This window comes from Marmota marmota, unplaced genomic scaffold (genome assembly GCF_001458135.2).
Source record: "Marmota marmota marmota unplaced genomic scaffold, marMar, whole genome shotgun sequence".
Lineage (NCBI taxonomy): Eukaryota > Metazoa > Chordata > Mammalia > Rodentia > Sciuridae > Marmota > Marmota marmota.
Window position 1 is genome coordinate 21,065,807 of NW_026000229.1, and position 18,136 is coordinate 21,083,942.

The 18,136-nt window shown below is 32.0% G+C and overlaps 1 protein-coding gene across 6 annotated transcripts in view; it reads left to right on the forward strand.

Moving 5' to 3' along the window:
• Bnip2 (BCL2 interacting protein 2) overlaps positions 1-17,912 on the forward strand; it is a 22,608-nt gene extending 4,696 nt beyond the window's left edge. For 2 of the 6 annotated variants that reach the window (XM_048793699.1, XM_048793698.1), the window contains 11 exons: positions 573-679; positions 1,604-1,671; positions 2,644-2,820; positions 4,594-4,770; positions 7,260-7,362; positions 8,095-8,226; positions 9,682-9,768; positions 9,867-9,965; positions 10,515-10,550; positions 13,367-13,414; positions 17,610-17,912. In XM_048793699.1, coding sequence (XP_048649656.1) covers positions 630-679; positions 1,604-1,671; positions 2,644-2,820; positions 4,594-4,770; positions 7,260-7,362; positions 8,095-8,226; positions 9,682-9,768; positions 9,867-9,965; positions 10,515-10,550; positions 13,367-13,414; positions 17,610-17,655 — 1,023 coding nt within the window. In that variant the 5' untranslated portion in view covers positions 573-629 and the 3' untranslated portion in view covers positions 17,656-17,912. Of the gene's footprint in view, positions 1-572; positions 680-1,603; positions 1,672-2,643; positions 2,821-4,593; positions 4,771-7,259; positions 7,363-8,094; positions 8,227-9,681; positions 9,769-9,866; positions 9,966-10,514; positions 10,551-13,366; positions 15,476-17,609 lie in introns of those variants that run through there. The other 4 variants (XM_048793700.1, XM_048793701.1, XM_048793702.1 and 1 more) reach the window with 4 other exon arrangements.
• Positions 17,913-18,136: the final 224 nt, after the last annotated feature.

The following is an 18,136-nucleotide window of genomic DNA, read 5'->3' on the forward strand; positions in this document are numbered from 1 at the left end:
GGGGGGGCGGGCATTCATGCCCTTTGTTAAAAAACTAAAATAAAAGTTTATAACACAAGTTAAAATATATAATTGCTTACAGTAAAATACCACTAAGTTCAGTCTGAAAAGTTACACTGTGTGAAAAGACATGGTATACATATGAAGCAGATCAAAAGTTAGCCTAATTCTGTTTACTGGACAAGTTACTAAATAGACTGATTCAAGAATTGTGGCATCAAAACTATAAAGAAAATATAAATGGTAGCATACTACTTGACTCTGCTGAATCTTTTGAGTATAAATATTGTTTACTAGTGTTTAATTTCTAGAATCACGCTCTATCTTCAGTACTAGGGATTGAACCCAGGGCATACTAGACAAGTACTCTACCACTGAACTACACCCAGTCCTGTATTTAACTATAATTTCTTATCTTACCTCAATTTTTTTAATGCAATTTAAATCACAATTTGAGACACAATTTGCATATATGCAACTGAAAATTATACTAAGGTATAAGATTGCACCTTTACAGCCAATAAAAATGTGAAGTGGAAATTAAGTTATTGTCAATTTTTCTTTTTTCACAGGATATTGGCTCTCTGGATTATCAGGAGTCAATAGTTGACATTGAATCCAGGCTGAGAATGGAAGGTGTAGAACTGAAAGAAGAATGGCAAGATGAAGATTTTCCAATGTGAGCATTGCTTTTTGATGAAAACAAATGTAGAACAAAACTTCAGAATTTTTTTTTTTGAGATGTTGCTTAATGAATATTAGGTTTTTTTAAAAAAATAGTATTAACAAGGTGGTTATTAAATACTGGGAATTGAAAGTTCCTTTGCAGTAGTTGGGAATGATTCTCTTCTTCCATCTCAACATATAAGTAATTTTTATTTTTCTTAACTGTTTTGATCATTTAAGTTTCAAAATATTTGTCTAATGAGCAATATTTTAATGTGGGATTTTTAGAACTCGAATATGAGAGGCTTCTAGGAGAAGGGAGTTTTAAGTTGTTTGTAAGAAAAAACTTAGTAAATAAATAAACAAGGATCTTCTGAATCATCTGACTAGCCCCTTTGACACTTTGCAAAGAAAGGCCTTCTATTTAAATGATGCTTTTTGTGCCATCATGATCAGAAAACATACTACCCAGTAGGGTACCTTAGCAATTGGCATATGGACAGCAGGAGCAGGCGGGAGAACTGAGTCATTTTAGCACATGATGATGATAGTAATTTGGAAATGCCAAACTCAAACAAATTGTAGCCAGCATTACCATATTCTCATTGTGAGTAAGCAAGTAGCTTTGTTATGTGATGATCATGCACCACATCATATTTATCCATTTGGATCGTTTTATGATTTTTTAATAATTTTTATGTCTTATAATTGGATAAGAGCTGTTGAATAAAGAATTTATATATACTTTTATGTGTCACAGACATATAAGTAACCCCAACAGAATTTTCTAAAAAATTGATTTGTAAATTACCAAATCTTAAGAAACAGCATTGTTCTGTTTTCCATGTAATTGTTCCTGTAAGCTTTATTTTTAACAGATCTTTAAGCTTCAAAAAATTTTAATTTCTGCATTAAAGAGTATGTTTGTGTCTTCCAGACCTTTACCAGAAGATGATAGTATTGAAGCAGATATACTAGATGTAACTGGACCAGAGAGCCAGCCTGGTAAGAATTTGATACCTGTACTGCCAATGGACTTGGTGTTATTTTTAACATATTTCTTTATCAACACAAAAACAAAAAACAAAAAAAACGCCACAATGAGCTTTTACTCCATCCTAAGGAGCCAAAGGATAAATTGAACATTGAGGAAAACACTTTTGAAGTGCATGGGGAATTTAACCCTCAAAAACAATCCTCAGGGCTGGGGATGTGGCTCAAGCGGTAGCGCGCTCACCTGGCATGTGCGGGGCGCTGGGTTCGATCCTCAGCACCACATAAAAATAAAATAAAGATGTTGTGTCCACCAAAAACTAAAAAATAAATATTAAAAAATTCTCTGTCTCTCAGAAAAAAAAAAAAAGACAATCCTCAGTTTTTAGAAGTTTTTACAAGTAGGAGGAAATAGTTTTTTAGTGGTAAAGGTGACTGCGAAGTCTGTCTGTTACTTAAAAAGACATATATACCTCACTGTTTTCTTGCCAATGATATAAAAGCAGTAGTGATGAAACTGGGCAGGTTGGCCCATGCCTGTAATCCCAGCTACTTGGGAGGCTGAGGCCAAAAGATTGCAAATTCCATAACAGACCAGACAACTTACTGAGACCCTTTCTCAAAAAATAAAAATAATCTCATTGGTAGAACACCCCTGAGTTCAATCCCAGTACTACCAAAAATAGCATTAGTAATCAAATTCCAAGTTTTGGGCTGGGGTTGTAGCTCAGTGGTTAAAGCACTTGCCTATCACATGTGAGGCACTGGATTCATAATTCTCAGCACAACATATAAATAAAAAAAATATAAAGGTCCGTCAACAGTTTAAAAAAAATTTTTTTTCAAGTTTCATAAATCGGTGCTTGGGGATTTTGTTTAATATTGTTTTTCTCAAGAATAAAGTGGCTGAAGTGTTTCTCTTTTAACTTGATCATCTGAGCATTCCTTCTACTATTGTTGTGTGTGTTTGTTTTCCACTTTCAGGCTTCCTAGAAGTTAATGGAAATAAAGTAAGAAAGAAACTAATGGCTCCAGAGATTAGCTTGACACTGGATCCGGGTGATGGCTCTGTGTTGTCAGATGATTTGGATGAAAGTGGGGAGATTGACTTGGATGGTTTAGACACACCATCAGAGAACAGTAATGAGTTTGAGTGGGAAGGTAATTGTTTTACTGCTTATCTGATCTTTTTATGAATGAATGTTTACCTTTACATATATATAAGCACACAGACACATGTTTTTGCAATTATATTCTCTTTTGGAAATACTTGATAAGCCTTAAAATTTTTATCATGAAGCCTACTAAAACCCATGTATTAGAGGATTTTGTTCAAAATATGTTATTCTTTTCAGTGTTCATATATTTAAGTTAAAATTTCTGCAAACATCTAAATATTTTATAGTGTTCAAAACTGTTTGTAGTAGATTATATATGTAGCTGTATTTTCTTCTTGATGCCCAATTTTTGTTTCTTTTTATCAACATAAAAAAATATTGCTGGATAGTTAGGTCTTTTTCAGTTGATCAAGTAAGGAAAAAAATCCTTCCAAGAGACATATAATAAGGAATGTGCTAAAAGTGTGGAGAGGAAGTTCTGAAGGGAGACTTAGGAGGGTGATTTTAAAGTAGGTTGCCTGGGTAGTGCTCTACTTTATGAAATTGCCAACTTGAATTAATATATACTCTTAGCCCCCAAACCTGATATTTATCATTTTAATTATTTAGAATTCAAAGGAATTGGCATGTGTTTTATTTTGCATGCTTTCTTGAGTTAAATAATTGTTTTTTTTATTTATATATAACAGTGGAATACATTACAATTCTTATTACATATTTTTATATAGTTAATAATTTTTATATCTATTTATCTTTAAAGTGATTTTTTTTTTCAAAGCAGTGTTTAGCGGTAGGTATTTTATCTGCAGTGAAGGTGATATGCTGTGTCTTTTGTTCTTCTTCCCTGTTTTACTGGTTCAATAAGCAGTCCAGTAACAAGCAATATTTTATAAGATACTGAAATAGTTTTCTGCCTATGTGTTTTGTCTCTTCTTTCTTTAATGCTGCTGTAGTCATTTCCTGGAAGGATATTTTCGTTAACAGCTTTGTCTTGGAAACAAACAACTAACATGCAGTAGGTTTCCCCTCCCCCCATCTTTTGGTAAGGACTATGATACTAAAATTTTGAAAATCATTATTTCATTAAAAATCAGCTACTGCAATCTTGAAATATAAATTACATCTAATCGTTGATGCTTATGCTTTTGCTAATGGTAATTTAAATAGACTTTTGCATGTATTCTTCTTAATATTATAAATACTTTTCTGCTTCATAAAACTGATTAAATGAGAAATGATTATTGAATAGTTAACCACTTTCTATCTGGTATTACAATTTGGAGGAATTAATTTATGTATTAAAAAGAAAACTCTCAGTTACTTGAAGTAACCTGTGGTAGTAACTGTCTTGGACAGTGCTATCATAATTGAGATCTGAAAATGCCTGAAGGGTCAATGTATTAAAGACTCATGGCTGTATGAATTGTTTTTCCTGAACTTGTTGATAGACATTGCACTGCGATTAACTGTCTTTGTTGAATTGGGCAATAAAAAGTTTTATAAAACTGTGATTCCCAAAGGAATAAATGGCCTTAAATTAAAAGCAAGCCTTTTCCTGTATTATGGAAGGGATATTTCAAATTCCACAGACAGTGTAGCAAAAATTCTCTGCATGGTGGCATACACCTTTAGTCCCAGTTGCCCAGGAGAGGATTATTTGAGCCCAGGAGTTTGAGGCCAGCCTGGACAATAAAGACCGCATCTCAAAAGAAAAAAGAAATCTCTAACTAATCTAGATAGTGAAGTGGTTAACTTATAACTTGATTTTTATTATAGAAATAACAATTTGTGATTCAAAACCCTTTTATTTTGACAGATGATCTTCCAAAACCCAAAACAACAGAAGTAATTAGGAAAGGCTCAATCACTGAATATTCAGCAGCAGAAGAAAAAGAAGATGGACGACGCTGGCGTATGTTCAGGATTGGAGAACAGGATCACAGGGTTGATATGAAGGCAATTGAGCCCTATAAAAAAGTTATCAGTCATGGAGGTAAAAGTTACTGAAGTTTGTTCAGATTTTTTTAATGCAACATCAGAACTCTGTATGCTTTCAGAAAATATCCCCAGAGATCTTGCATAACTTTGAAAACATAATAAATATTTCTCATATTGTTTTAAGAACATAACAGGTTTGAAGTAAAAGGATAAAACCTACATTTAAAAATTGTTAACCAAAAAACCAAATGCCGAATGTTTTCTCTGATATAGGGAGGCTGAGTCATAGTGGGGTTGGGAGGGGGAGCATGGGAGAAATAGACAAATTCTAGAGAGGGCAGAGGGGTGGGAGGGGAAGAGAGGAGGCATGGGGGTAAAAAAGATGATGGAATGAGATGGATATCATTACCCTAACTTCATGTATGAAGACACAAATGGTGTGAATATATTTTATATGCAACCAGAGAGATAAAAAATTGTGCTCTATATGTGTAATATGAACTATAATTTATAGCATTGTGCTGTCATGTGTAACAAAATGAATTAATTTTTAAAAATTATTAATATATGCATATAGTAAGTTCAAAAAGTACCAAAATAAATGCAGTGAAAACTATTTCCCATCTGCCCCTATCTCTATACCACCTAAAACAGGGAGTTTATTAATTCTCCCCTTTGTATGCATTTATAATTTATATAGAATAAAATGCTGTGATCTTAAGTATATATGGTTCAATGAGTTTTGACAAATATTTACATAATCACATATGCCCACTCCTGAACATATAGAACATTTTCATTGCCCCATAAAATTCTCTTAATAACCCTTTCCAATGAATTCCTCCTCTCTGGTAACCACTACTCTAATGTCTACCCCTGTGATTAGTTTTGCCTATTCTAGAATTTTATGCAAAAAAAATAGTATGCATTCTTGTTTACCACTCTTCTTCAGCATGTTTTTAAGATCCCTTCATGTTCTTACACACATCTTCTTTGTTACCCCCCTATCAGGTATTGAATACAAGGATGTTATACCACTGAATTACATCCCTAGCCCTTTTTATTTTTTATTTTGAGACACTCTTACAATTCATTAAATTGCCCAGTATGGCCTGGAATTGAAATCCTTCTGTCTCAGTCTTTCTCATAGCTAAGGATACAGGCATTCACCTCCATGCCTGGCTATAGTTTATTCTTTTATATGGCCAAATACTAGCCCATTGCATAAATGAATTAAATTTATTTATCCATTTTCATTTTGATAGTCATGTGTATCACTTCCAGTTTGGACTATGAATAAGACTGCTTATGAATATGACTGTTGGTGAACATTCTTATACAAATTTTTTCTTGGATATTAGTAAAACTTGGATTGATATTAGTAAACTTAACTCCTAATTTACCTTAAAGCCCTTAACAAACCATTTAGCTTTACTAGAGAACTAGCTCATTCTATAATTTTGTAGAGCATCCATGTTGCATATTTATGGGGTATTCAAAAATAATAAAGTTTAGTTCCTTCCCTTAGGAGATTTTCTAGTCAAATGGGACAGCTAGGAAAGTACAAGTTCGTGTCGGTCTGACTGTACCATATATAAAAGTTTACCTAGGTACTGTGTAAATAGTGCCAGAAAGTCAGAATGCAAATCATTCTATAGAGCACGTCTTGTTTCTTTAAATCCTCCTAACACTGGACAGAGACATACAAACTGATTTTATTTTCTACATAGAATCATTTCTGCTTGATTTACTTTCTGCCAAATGCATTCCCCTGCTTATTTCTACAATCTTCATTCATCTGAAAGCAAATCACTTGAATATTTGCAGTAATATTCTTCTGCCTAATTTAATCTTATTCAGATGAAGGAAACAGGATAATCTGAATCAGGAAGTCCAACATGCGTTAATTCAGCTCATTGGTAGAAATAAAGTTGTGAGACCTGCCTTATGATTTAAACCTAATATCTTTCAAAAATAGCACTTTATTTTTTATACAGGAAAATAATTATATTGGACAATTACACTTAATGTGTTTTGTAATTGAGGAATTAGGAAAGTTAGTGAAGATTCTAATGTTCTTGAAATGTTCAGTCTTTTCAGTTCATATTAAGAAACAATAGAAATGATGGTTAAAGCAAAAATATTGTTACTGAATACAGCTTAATATTTAAATATTGCAGTTGAAACACATTAGTACCTTTTTTTTCCACTGAGAATTATGTCAGAGATATAATTCTTTCTTGGTTCTGATCCCCTCAATTCTACAAAACATTAGGCATTGTTGAAAATAAAACTAACTTTTAGAAAACACCCACTTTAACTGTTAAGTTGCATAAAATGTTTATTTCAGATGTTGTGTCTTTTTGGATTATATCATGTTATTTGTCTACTTGCTAAAATATGGCTCTTTAACTGTGTTAATTGATTATTTTCTATCAATCATACTGATGTCCTCTAAAAAAAATCTTAAGAGTAAAATTGTTTTACTGAGGTAATTGTTTTTATTTTTTTTCTAGTGATTTTTGTCTTTGATTTCTTTTTCAGGATATTATGGGGATGGATTAAATGCCATTGTTGTATTTGCTGTCTGTTTTATGCCTGAAAGTGGTCAACCTAACTATAGATACCTGATGGACAATCTCTTTAAGTAAGTATATCTTAAACTGTTTAGACAGAATTCTGAGCTAAATGGATCTCTAGTTTAAGGAAGTGAACTTAAGCTATGTAAAAATTATATAAACAATCCCTTTTCTGACTCTTTTAAGTCATTGCTTTTTGGAATTATGAAACTATAGTTTTCCAACTCAACAAAAAGATTGGCATTTTTTAAATTAGAAGGTATATCTCATATCTCTTCCAACTTCTTTATAAACATCTGAGGACATATAAATATAAAAAAGTGACTTTCATCTTAGAATCGTATGGCTAAATTACATTTACCCCCAGAAGCCTAATGTAATGAGCTGACTCACTTCTTACATTTCCAAAGAGTTGTTCTATTTCTGAGATTATTCTGGGTGCAGTTTTTAAAATGTATTTGTGAAAAATTTAAATCATATACAGAAAAGTATATGAGATCTTCATATATAAGTCACCCACTTCAGCAATTACCAATTTAGACTTCATTCCTAATTCTTTCCCCACTATACGATTTTGAAACAGATCCCAAACATCATGTCATTTAATCTATAAATATTTCAATATTTATATCTAAAAAATAACTTGGTTTTAAGTAATTATAATGCCAGCTAATGCAATTTTAAATTTTTAATTATGTCTGTTCTCATCAAGTGGGAGAGAAGGGAACTGTATAATTTGTAGAACCTAGTTCAGTTTTACACAGTGATATTTAAGAGTTAAACTTAATTTATTTTTGCAGGTATGTTATTGGCACTTTGGAGCTATTAGTAGCAGAAAACTACATGATAGTTTATTTAAATGGTGCAACAACTCGAAGAAAAATGCCCAGTCTGGGTTGGCTCAGAAAATGTTATCAGCAAATTGATAGAAGGTAACAAAAACTGAATAATTTTTACAGGTGGCTTTATTCAGTTAAGTTTTATATTTGATTCCCACTTAAAAATACTCTGTTTCTTGCTGGGTGCAGTGACACATGCCTGTAATCCCAGCAGTTTAGAAGGCTAATGCAGGAGGATTACAAGTTCAAAGCTAGCCTCAGCAAACTTAGGTCCCATCTCAAAATAAAAAAAATAAAAGTGGCTGGATGTGGCTCCGTGGTTAAGCACCTCTGGGTTCAATCCTTGGTATCAGAGTTAAAAAAAAAAAAATACTAGAGCCACTTATTAAATTAAGTGTTAATTTCATAATAGGTCTCTATTTTCTAAAGACAGTATTTCCCAATGTCATGTAGTAAACTAATTTTGATCTGTGCCATAAAGAATAATTCTTTAAACAAACTGCTAAGATTGCACTTTATTATCCCTCATACCATTTAAAACACTTTATTACAATTTACGTCTTGGGAAAAGAGGGAGAACATAGTTTTTTTCCTGTTAAATTTTGAGTGTTGCCTTATTTATACTTCTTAGTATGTTTTATGTTCCTTAAAGATACTAGTTTAGCTCTAATTTTTCTTTGGAACAAACTCCAAAATATACGTAGAGTATATTATCTCAGGAATTAGTTGTCTGTGCTAATGAAGGAACTTGAATCTTCCAATTGCTTTAATAGGTACCTAAATTTGGCATTGGTTCACACTGGTAATTAAATAAATATATATGTATTTGATGATCACTTTATGTGTGAAATATGCATGATAAATAAACATTTTTTTAATTAAATATTTATTTTTTTAGGTGTAGATGGACACAACACAATGCCTTTATTTTTATGTGGGGCTGAGGATCGAACCTGGGTCCCACCTGTGTGAGGCGATCGCTCTACCACTGAGCCACAATCCCAGCCCGATAAATAAACATTTTAATTTGGTTGTTTAAAGAGGTCTTGTATAATGTCTTTAACTTTTAGTCACAATGTTAGCCCTTAAGTGTACACATTAGATATGATTCGTGGTGTTCCTTAAGTTATCTCTCCTCCCACCTCTGCCTGCACAGAGTCTTTCATGCTATTGAAGAAATTAGTACCAATTTCTCCCTAGTCTTGAAAAAGAAAAATAGTTTGCTTTTTATGTTCTATATTAGTCTTTCCCTGGTTGACAAGTTCTGAAGACCAGTGAATGAATGCTAGGAGACACTTAATAACATTCTATACTATATATATATACATATATACATATACATAAATTTGGCCAAATGAAATAATTTTTTTTCATAGCAGTAGAAGGAACCATTATAGTTCAAGAATGTTTTCTTGTCTTTAAAAGTATTAATACATAAATGAGAACTTTTGAGATGATATATTTCAGTTATTTTGTATAAACTGGCACATGTCTTTAAAAGCATTATAATTTGTAGGAAATTTATAATTTTCTTTTCCTTTTTTCTAGGTTACGGAAAAACCTAAAATCCCTAATTATTGTGCATCCCTCTTGGTTTATCAGAACACTCCTGGCTGTTACAAGACCATTTATTAGGTAGTTTTATTCATGTAGAAAAAAATTCCTTATTTAAATTTCTTGTCAGTACTCATAGTCAGAAATACTGAGGTAATTGTTTTTATTTTTTTTCATAGCTCGAAATTCAGCCAAAAAATTAGATACGTCTTTAATTTGGCAGAACTAGCGGAACTTGTTCCCATGGAATATGTTGGCATACCAGAATGCATAAAACGGTATGTTTTGTTTTATTCCTTTAGTTGTATTGGATCTTTATATTTTGATGTGTAAGATAATATTTTTCAGTATTTCTTACTACACATATTTCATAACAGCTTTTTAAAGACTGGTTACAATCTAAGAGATGATTTCCTGATAGGTTAGTACTAAAGAACATTCCCTGTACTTAAACATGTTGCTCTCCAAATTTGAGTAAACTCATCATAGCATTTGAAAAATCACATTGCTAAATAAATAAATAAATTATTAATTAAATCAACCTAACCCTAATACTTAGCAGTGACTGGAATTTGTTCTGTTTACCAGATTCACTTATTTCCATCTAGCTTCTAAAAAGAATTGGTATAAGTCTAATCTGAGGTTTGGTATTTTTAATATGTCTATGCCAGATTTATTAAGTTAATTTTTACCTTCTACATAATGTGTTCAGTATTTTTGGTCTTTCCTGGAGACTTAATATGATTTCATTTTTAGTCTATTTTGTTTGTTTAAGTTTTTGTTAATCTCATAATGTGTATTTACTGAAGTAACTCTTCCTTACTAAGGTATGAAGAAGAAAAGTTTAAAAAGAAACAAAAAAGGTATATGCACACCTTGACTGGGTTGCATCTAGACTAGTCCATTTGCATTGCACAGACTAACTCTTCTTTATTGGTTGGTTAGCTTGTAGAGAAAGATAATAGCACTTGTAAATATAAATACACCCCAACATCCAAATATAGAAAATCCAGAGTCCTAAAATTGAATATGATTGGATTCACCCTGTTTTAATACCAAATATAATGCCAGTTAGTAATTAAAGCCCCTCTTCTTTTGTTACTGATCTGAACACTATTGGTGAAACCACAGAAATTACTGAGAATGCTATTTAAAATAACCAATACTTTTAAGATTATCTGTTTCATTCCTTTCTTTAAATCTTAGTGCTTTGAAATATGTATGCAAACTTTCTTAAGTAATCAAATTTGTTTCTTGGGGTTGATTATATTTGCAATGCAAATACTCTTTAGCTAACCAACATTGATTTCCTTGTATGCTTAAATTAAATAGCCTGCTAACCAGTCAAATTTTACATGTGGTAAAATACCTAAAAGTTCAATGTACCATTTAACAGTTAAACACTCTGCTTTCCATTTTAAATTTAATTTTGAATACTTTTGCTTTGAGCATAACAAACTGTTATCTGTTAATATCTTGGTATAGAAGATGAAAAGGCAAGGTATAAAATAGTTACCACTTTATAAAGTAGTTTAGAAAAGTAGGTTTTGGATCTAATTTGTTAGATCTAATTAGATCTAATTTGGATCTAATTTGTTTATAGATTTTTAAAAAATATTTACATTAGCAAAATATGGTTTAATAAATCTTCAGAATTAAGATGAGAGGTTATCATATATGTATTAATCATTTTGACAAGCTAAACTGGATCCAGCTATAAGTAACGTACTGGAACATTCTTAATTTTGAATATATTTCCATTCTTTTGGTGAGAATTCAGTTGACCATGTGATAGAGTCATAGGTTTACATTTCTCTATGACACTTTGCAAGAGTGTGGGCAGTGTTTGTAGATCATGCTGATTTCTCATTCCTTTCTTAAGCATTGCTTTGCATTTGCCGGACAAGTGGCTGGAATTTAAAATAAAATCTGTAATCGTAGAATGTTTTGAAGCCAGCTACTTCCTGGATTTTAAAATGAATTGCTTTTGTTGATGAAATGGTCTGTATGATATCTTTTTTAAAGTTTTTAGTGTTTAATCAACTGTCATGTAGTTTCAGTAGCAGAAAAAAAAATGGGACTCATACTTTTTTATTTAAATGCATTGTTTGAAATCTATTACTATTATTTTGATTTTGTTTTTCACCTTTGTTTGTGTCTAACCTTAAATAATAATATTACATATATCTTAAGTAACTTAATTTTTATACAGTTTCTTTAGCCTTAAAAAATAATAAATCATTATCAGTTTGAGAATAATAAAATTCAATTTTAATACAGAAAAATGTTCTTAAAGTCAAAATAATGGCTAGGTATGAGACCTTATGTAAGGCAATATCTCCATGTTAAGTATTGGTGTTTAAAAGGGTATTGAGTATTGTGAGTATTGAAGTACAGCAGTTTTAAATGTCTCAGGTGTTTCTTTCAAATAACTCCGTGCCAGTGTGGCCAGGTAGCTAGGGATTGTAAAACTGTTTCAACAGCTTAAAAATAAAATAATTATGATTATCAGATCTTTCAAATATTTATAAAGAATATTTTTAAATGTTAATCCAGTTTTACAACAGGCCACAGCTTTTTATTTGTTTGGTACTGGTACAGAGCTACACCCCCAGCCCATTTTTATTTCTGAGACAGGATCTGGCTAAGTTTCAGAGGCTGGCTTCAAACTTGGGATCCTCCTGCTTCATACTCCCAGGTCTGTAGGTTTATAGGCATGTACCACCAAACCCAGCCAGGCCAGAGCTTTTAGATCTGATTCACTAATATTCAGGTGATCATAGTAATGGGTCCTAATGATCATAGTACTGGAAACAAGTATGATAATCTCTTCCTGCATCATACCAGATTATTTTAAATGTCCCCACATAAGTTATTCAAATTACTACATATATGAGAGTAATAGACTGTTGTATATTGTCTTTAAAGGGTTGTCTATAATTATGCAATAATTATGTAATCCTTCAAATCTCCTTGGGCCTAAACATTTATACTGCCTCTGTTCAAACAACCACTAATCTCTAATGAGATTTTTTTAAATGTACATTTAGGTATTTCTTGGTTTTAAATCCTTAATAGTTTCTTTTTATCAGCATAAGTGAAAGACATTCACTAAGTGTACCAATAAATTTTGGAGAATGATTAGGTTTCAATAAGCCTGCATTTTTTGCTGAACTTAAGATCATATAATCATTTAATGATGATTTAGTGGCTTTAGTGACACTTTAATATTTCTTTGTGAATCCATGACGTCAGGCATGCTAGGCAAGCACTCTACCACTGAGCTAAACCCCCATCTCCCTTCATATTTCAGTAAATAAAATCTTTTTTTGAGGGAGTTATTTTTCATGTTGCCAGTCTCTTAGCCCTTGAATCCCTGCGGCAGCCACACTATGTCATGAACTTTTAAGGAAGTTTATGAGTTTGTATGTAAAGTATTTTATAGTCTTTAAAGAAACTGTAGTCATGTTTCTTGCCAGTGTCCTGTCTTTTAAAAATTCTCTTTTCTGGATGGGGAAATAATGTTTGGTAATCTTTTTCTGTGTCTGCTTCTTTGCACAGCTTTGTTGTTGTTGTTTTTTTAACAGAATAATATTCTATGTTAAAAGTAGTTACTGGTACTTTTAGAAATGTTTGTTTAGTTACTGGTACCTCATTTTCTGTATATTTTGTTGAACAGAGTTGATCAAGAACTTAATGGAAAACAAGATGAACCGAAAAGTGAACAGTAAGTTTGGCATCTAGTTCAAACAAGACTGAAGAATGTGCTGATGAAGCAATGCTCTCTTTTGCATTTATAATGCATTTATTGGCTTGCATTTTTATGTAATCTGTTACAAAATTGACTTTTTCTTAATGGACTTTTGTACAAGGGGCTATTCACTGCTGTATTGGTTTGCAAATCTCTCGAATTTAGCTCTTTAATGGTTAATTATATTGTAATCATTTTGTATTTTATATTGCTAATTAGCAGAGAACTACACTTTATAAAGCAGTTTTTGCATTTGTTTATTGAGTGATGATGCATCTTCAGTAAAATATTTATATGCCTAAATGTCAAAGAAATAATATATATTTTTATGTTTTTGAGCAAAATTTTTTAATGTATACCTATCTTGTAGAAGAATAGGCAGGTAAATAAGATCATGATTTTATAAAGTACATGTTAGATGTTTTGATTTTGTAAATGGTTGAATACATTTCCTGGGTAACTTTAGAAAATTAAGTTGCTCTAAGGCAAGGGTCAGTTAAACTGATTCTCTCAAATATCCAAAGATCATGTACATAATTTAAGTAGATAGTACCATCCCAAGCTTTTTTTTTTTTCCACTTAATGTATATTGTTCCTTAATTCAGAAGCACAAATACAAGTGCATTGTACACTTTTTCCTCTGAAAACAAGTCAAAAAGCCATTTTTAGAACTAATAGGTTAGAAGTTAGGGTTTGTACATATGTAAATATGGGATATTTTATCTTCTGGCCCAAAGTCAGAACTGTTATAAAAATGTTTGGATTTGTTCACTAATGTGAAATAAGCTGTGTGTCCAGGGTATCACTCCCCAGAATTCGTGTGAGTGCTTTGTGATATTGCAGAGAATGTGATGAGTGTTCACTGACAATTTCTGTAGAAAACAGGGGCTGCTTTTTAAACTGCTCTCACTGTGGGCACTTTACCAAAATACTTCCATATCAATTATTTGAACTCAGTAGTAGTTTGACCTAGTCAAATATGATGTGCTTCCAAGTTTCTGTTGAATCGAGTTTGACAATAATAGACAATAATACTGTAAATTAAGTTAATTTTGTATGTCTTAGAGCATCATTATATTGCGCTGTTTGGGATGAAACATTTGATAAGTATGTAAACTCCTTGTTTCATTTGGTAAGTACTATTATATTGAAATAAATTGTATTTGTGCCTCCAAACAGAGCTTAATTAACCACAGAATCATTCTAAAACAACAGGTTTGTCCAGAATTTTCATAAACTTGAGTGACATATACTTAGTAAATTTAATATTCTCCATATTTAAAGGTCATGCTGTCCAGCATGTCCTGTAAGCTATTTTACAAAAAGAGAAGGGTAGAGTAGCAAAATTGAAGTAGATTTGTGCTTAGCTTTTTAAGATTTATTCTCTTCTGTACTGATCATACAATCATGGCTTTACCATTGTCATTTTTTTAATATAAAGTGTCTGCTATAAAAGGGGATTTTCCTTTACTTTTTGTCCTCATCAGTCCTAAACTTGGCATGCTGACTTAAGTCCAGTTATGGGAGATGCTAGAGGATTCCTTGGATGAAGCATTCTTCAGCAGCCTTTTGACTGGGATCCAGCAGCTCTAGACAGATCCTTTATTAATGTCATTACAATGAATTAAGCCAAAACCATTATTCTTGCTGAAATCTTAGAAACACTTTGTATTGAAGAAATAAACTGACAAGAACTATTCAGTTATTCCTTCAGAATTTGGGGATTATGAATAAAGATGTTGGATTTAATTGTGGTTAGATGACACTTGTAGACAATTTTAAGTAGTCTTTCATCTGTGTGTCTCAAAGTGGACTGGGCTTTTTAATAGATGGTTTTGCACCACATTAAGTATTTGGCTCTTCAGTTTCAAAAATACATAATAATTTTCACTCAATTCTTTTATTGTGTTTATTAACTTATTTTTGCAGAAATTGTTCCTAAATATATATTGTTGCAAAATGGTCTGTTTCAATTTTTTTTAACAACAGAAGTAGCCTATTTGCTGTCAGAATATTAAAATTCAGAAAGAACAATGACATTTTTCCATATTTGATTTTAATTTCCATTGCTGATTGATGTGAAAGTACTTATAATTTATTAACTTTCTGCCAAGGTCATGGAACTAACTTAACTGGTTTGAATATTCTGTCACTGTCTTTGGCTCTAAGTGCACCTTTTTAACCAAAAGTTTCTCTTAAAAAAGTATGAGGTAATTTGATCCTCTATTCTGCTTTGATTATAGTACTAAGCAAGCACCAAGGAGAGACATGATACCAACCCCACATTTAAGCTTTTAATAGTCTAACTCAAGGGGTTAGGAGGAGAAATGAAATAGGATTCTAATAGGGTCTACCAGTGTTATTGAAAAGAAGGGAAACCTTTATAAAGGAATAAAGATTTAGCTGTTATCGGAGATGCCATTGAATGTGTCTCTGCTAAGGAAAGTACTATATATATATGGCAGCTGATTATTTGTATCCAGCAGAAAACCTATGGGCTATGCACAATGTATGAACAAGACTGGATTGAAGAGGATAAAGCTGGTAAAACCTACAAGTAGAATTCATATTTTCCTCTGCTTTTTCTTTTCATATAGAAGCAAGTTTGAATCCTGGCTTAGTAAGTAGAGTGCTCAAATTAAAGTTTAGAACCATTATTTCTGGTTTTAAATTTGATAAACCTTAGTTTTCCATAAGGGACGTCACACTGCACTGAATACTGAAATCTGATTAACAAATAAATATAGCTAGAATTTCATCAACTGCAATTCCAGAATTAAAAAAGGTAAAGGGTTTGTCTCTTAATAGACTTCTTTCAACTAACTGTATAAACTCAGTATTAGCTGTTTATATGAGAGCTCAGAGAATTTGGAAATGTGTTTGATTTAATGTAAAAGTGGCTTTTTAAATTTCTTCAGTTGATAGTTAAATTAGCATTAGAACTTAACTGGTACAACAAGCCAGTTTCTTGATGAGGTTAGTAATATTGTATGTAAGATGACACAGTACCTTCAGCCTTCCCTTTCCTGTATGCTAAATAGAAAATTGTTAACATTGCTCAATCAGATGGCAGGCTGAGATAGGATGACACTAGAGATTGGCTACACCATTCCATTTTGTTTTCATGCCTTTTTCCCCATGTCCTTGAAAAATGGATTATAAATAAATCTCAGGAATGAAGTAAATGAATTAATGTACTTAAAAGGCCTGTTTTGCAATAGGAGAGGTTTTTTTTCTAATTTTTTAAACTTTATTTATTTATCTATTTTATGTGGTGCTGAGCATCGAACCTGGTGCCTCAGACATGTTAGGCAAGCGCTCTACCACTGAGCCACAGTTCTATCCCAGAAGAGTTTATCTTGTCATAGGGAATGGGAATGGTGCAGTTGGAGTTGCTAGGAGAAAGTGTGGAGAACTTAGACTGCATGAGAAGACTAACTGGGGAGAAAAGTGAGGTACTATCTACTGGATATTCTAAATTAGTACAAAAGAATTACCTGGGGGAACTCCCCTTCCTGAGATTGTGAATGAATTTAAAATCAGATCACTGGGGAGGCCTAGTAATGTAACTTCTTTAAAGTCCTAAATGGTAATTGAAAATAGTTTGTTGAATAGTAAGGAGTGACTAAAATTTGAAAGGACACCTTTGTTGCAACTATATATTTTTTTGAGAACTAAATGAAAAATGAACAACAAATTAAGCACCAGGTGAAAATCAAGAGTTCATTGCTTTCACATAACTAGAGTGTGACATGCCTTTATGCTTCAGATAACTATCTTACAAGACATTCTACAAATGATTAAAATGTTTGCATCAGTATCTTTCTGCATTTTCACAGTTTGACAAAGAAGGAACTTGAAAAATAATTACCAGCTGCTACTCCACACTTTTTGAATATCGACTTAACAGTAGCTTAATTGTTTACATAAACTTAGCTAGTAAGTAATGGTGTTTCAGAGTCACTGATTTGCAAAGTCCTTGGGGCACTCATTATATTCACTTGGAATGATTCAGTTTGTTAGATACTAATTGACTTTGATATAGTTCAAAAATATTTTTAATTACTACAAGTTCACAATTTAATGTGACCTTTTCACTATTAAGATCATGATCTCATTATCTCTCTCTCTCTCTCTCTCTTTTTTTTTTTTTTTTGTGGTGGTGCTGGAGTTTGAACCCAGGGCTTGTGCATGCTGGAAGAGCACACTACCAATGAGCTTATCCCCAGCCCAGGATGATGTTGACTAGCTTAGTACTGTCATTTCACAGTGTGAGAAATTCAGTTCTGAGGTGTATGTGCAAATTGTTGATGTGTTTCAGGTGAGAAATAACTCAGTTGGTCATGATTTGCTAAGAAGATGTAATATTTTTTTTTCCTTTGACTTGTTAGGAGTACAACAACTTGTGTCCTGATCTGTTGCACATAACTTTGCAACATGCATGAATTTAAATAAATTAATTGGAATGATTGCATTTGTTTTTCTCTTTCATTATGCTACCATTTTTTTCACTTAAATATCTAATTTTCAGATACTCTTCTTTATGTAGTCTGGATACTTCCTATTCTTTTGGGAGTGAAAAATTCAACCAGCTTTAACATTTAAACTATAATTAAATTTTGCATTTGATCATTTAGAATTACTTTAATTAATAGGGAATACAAAGATGAGACAGAACAGCTTTGTTCTGGGAATGAA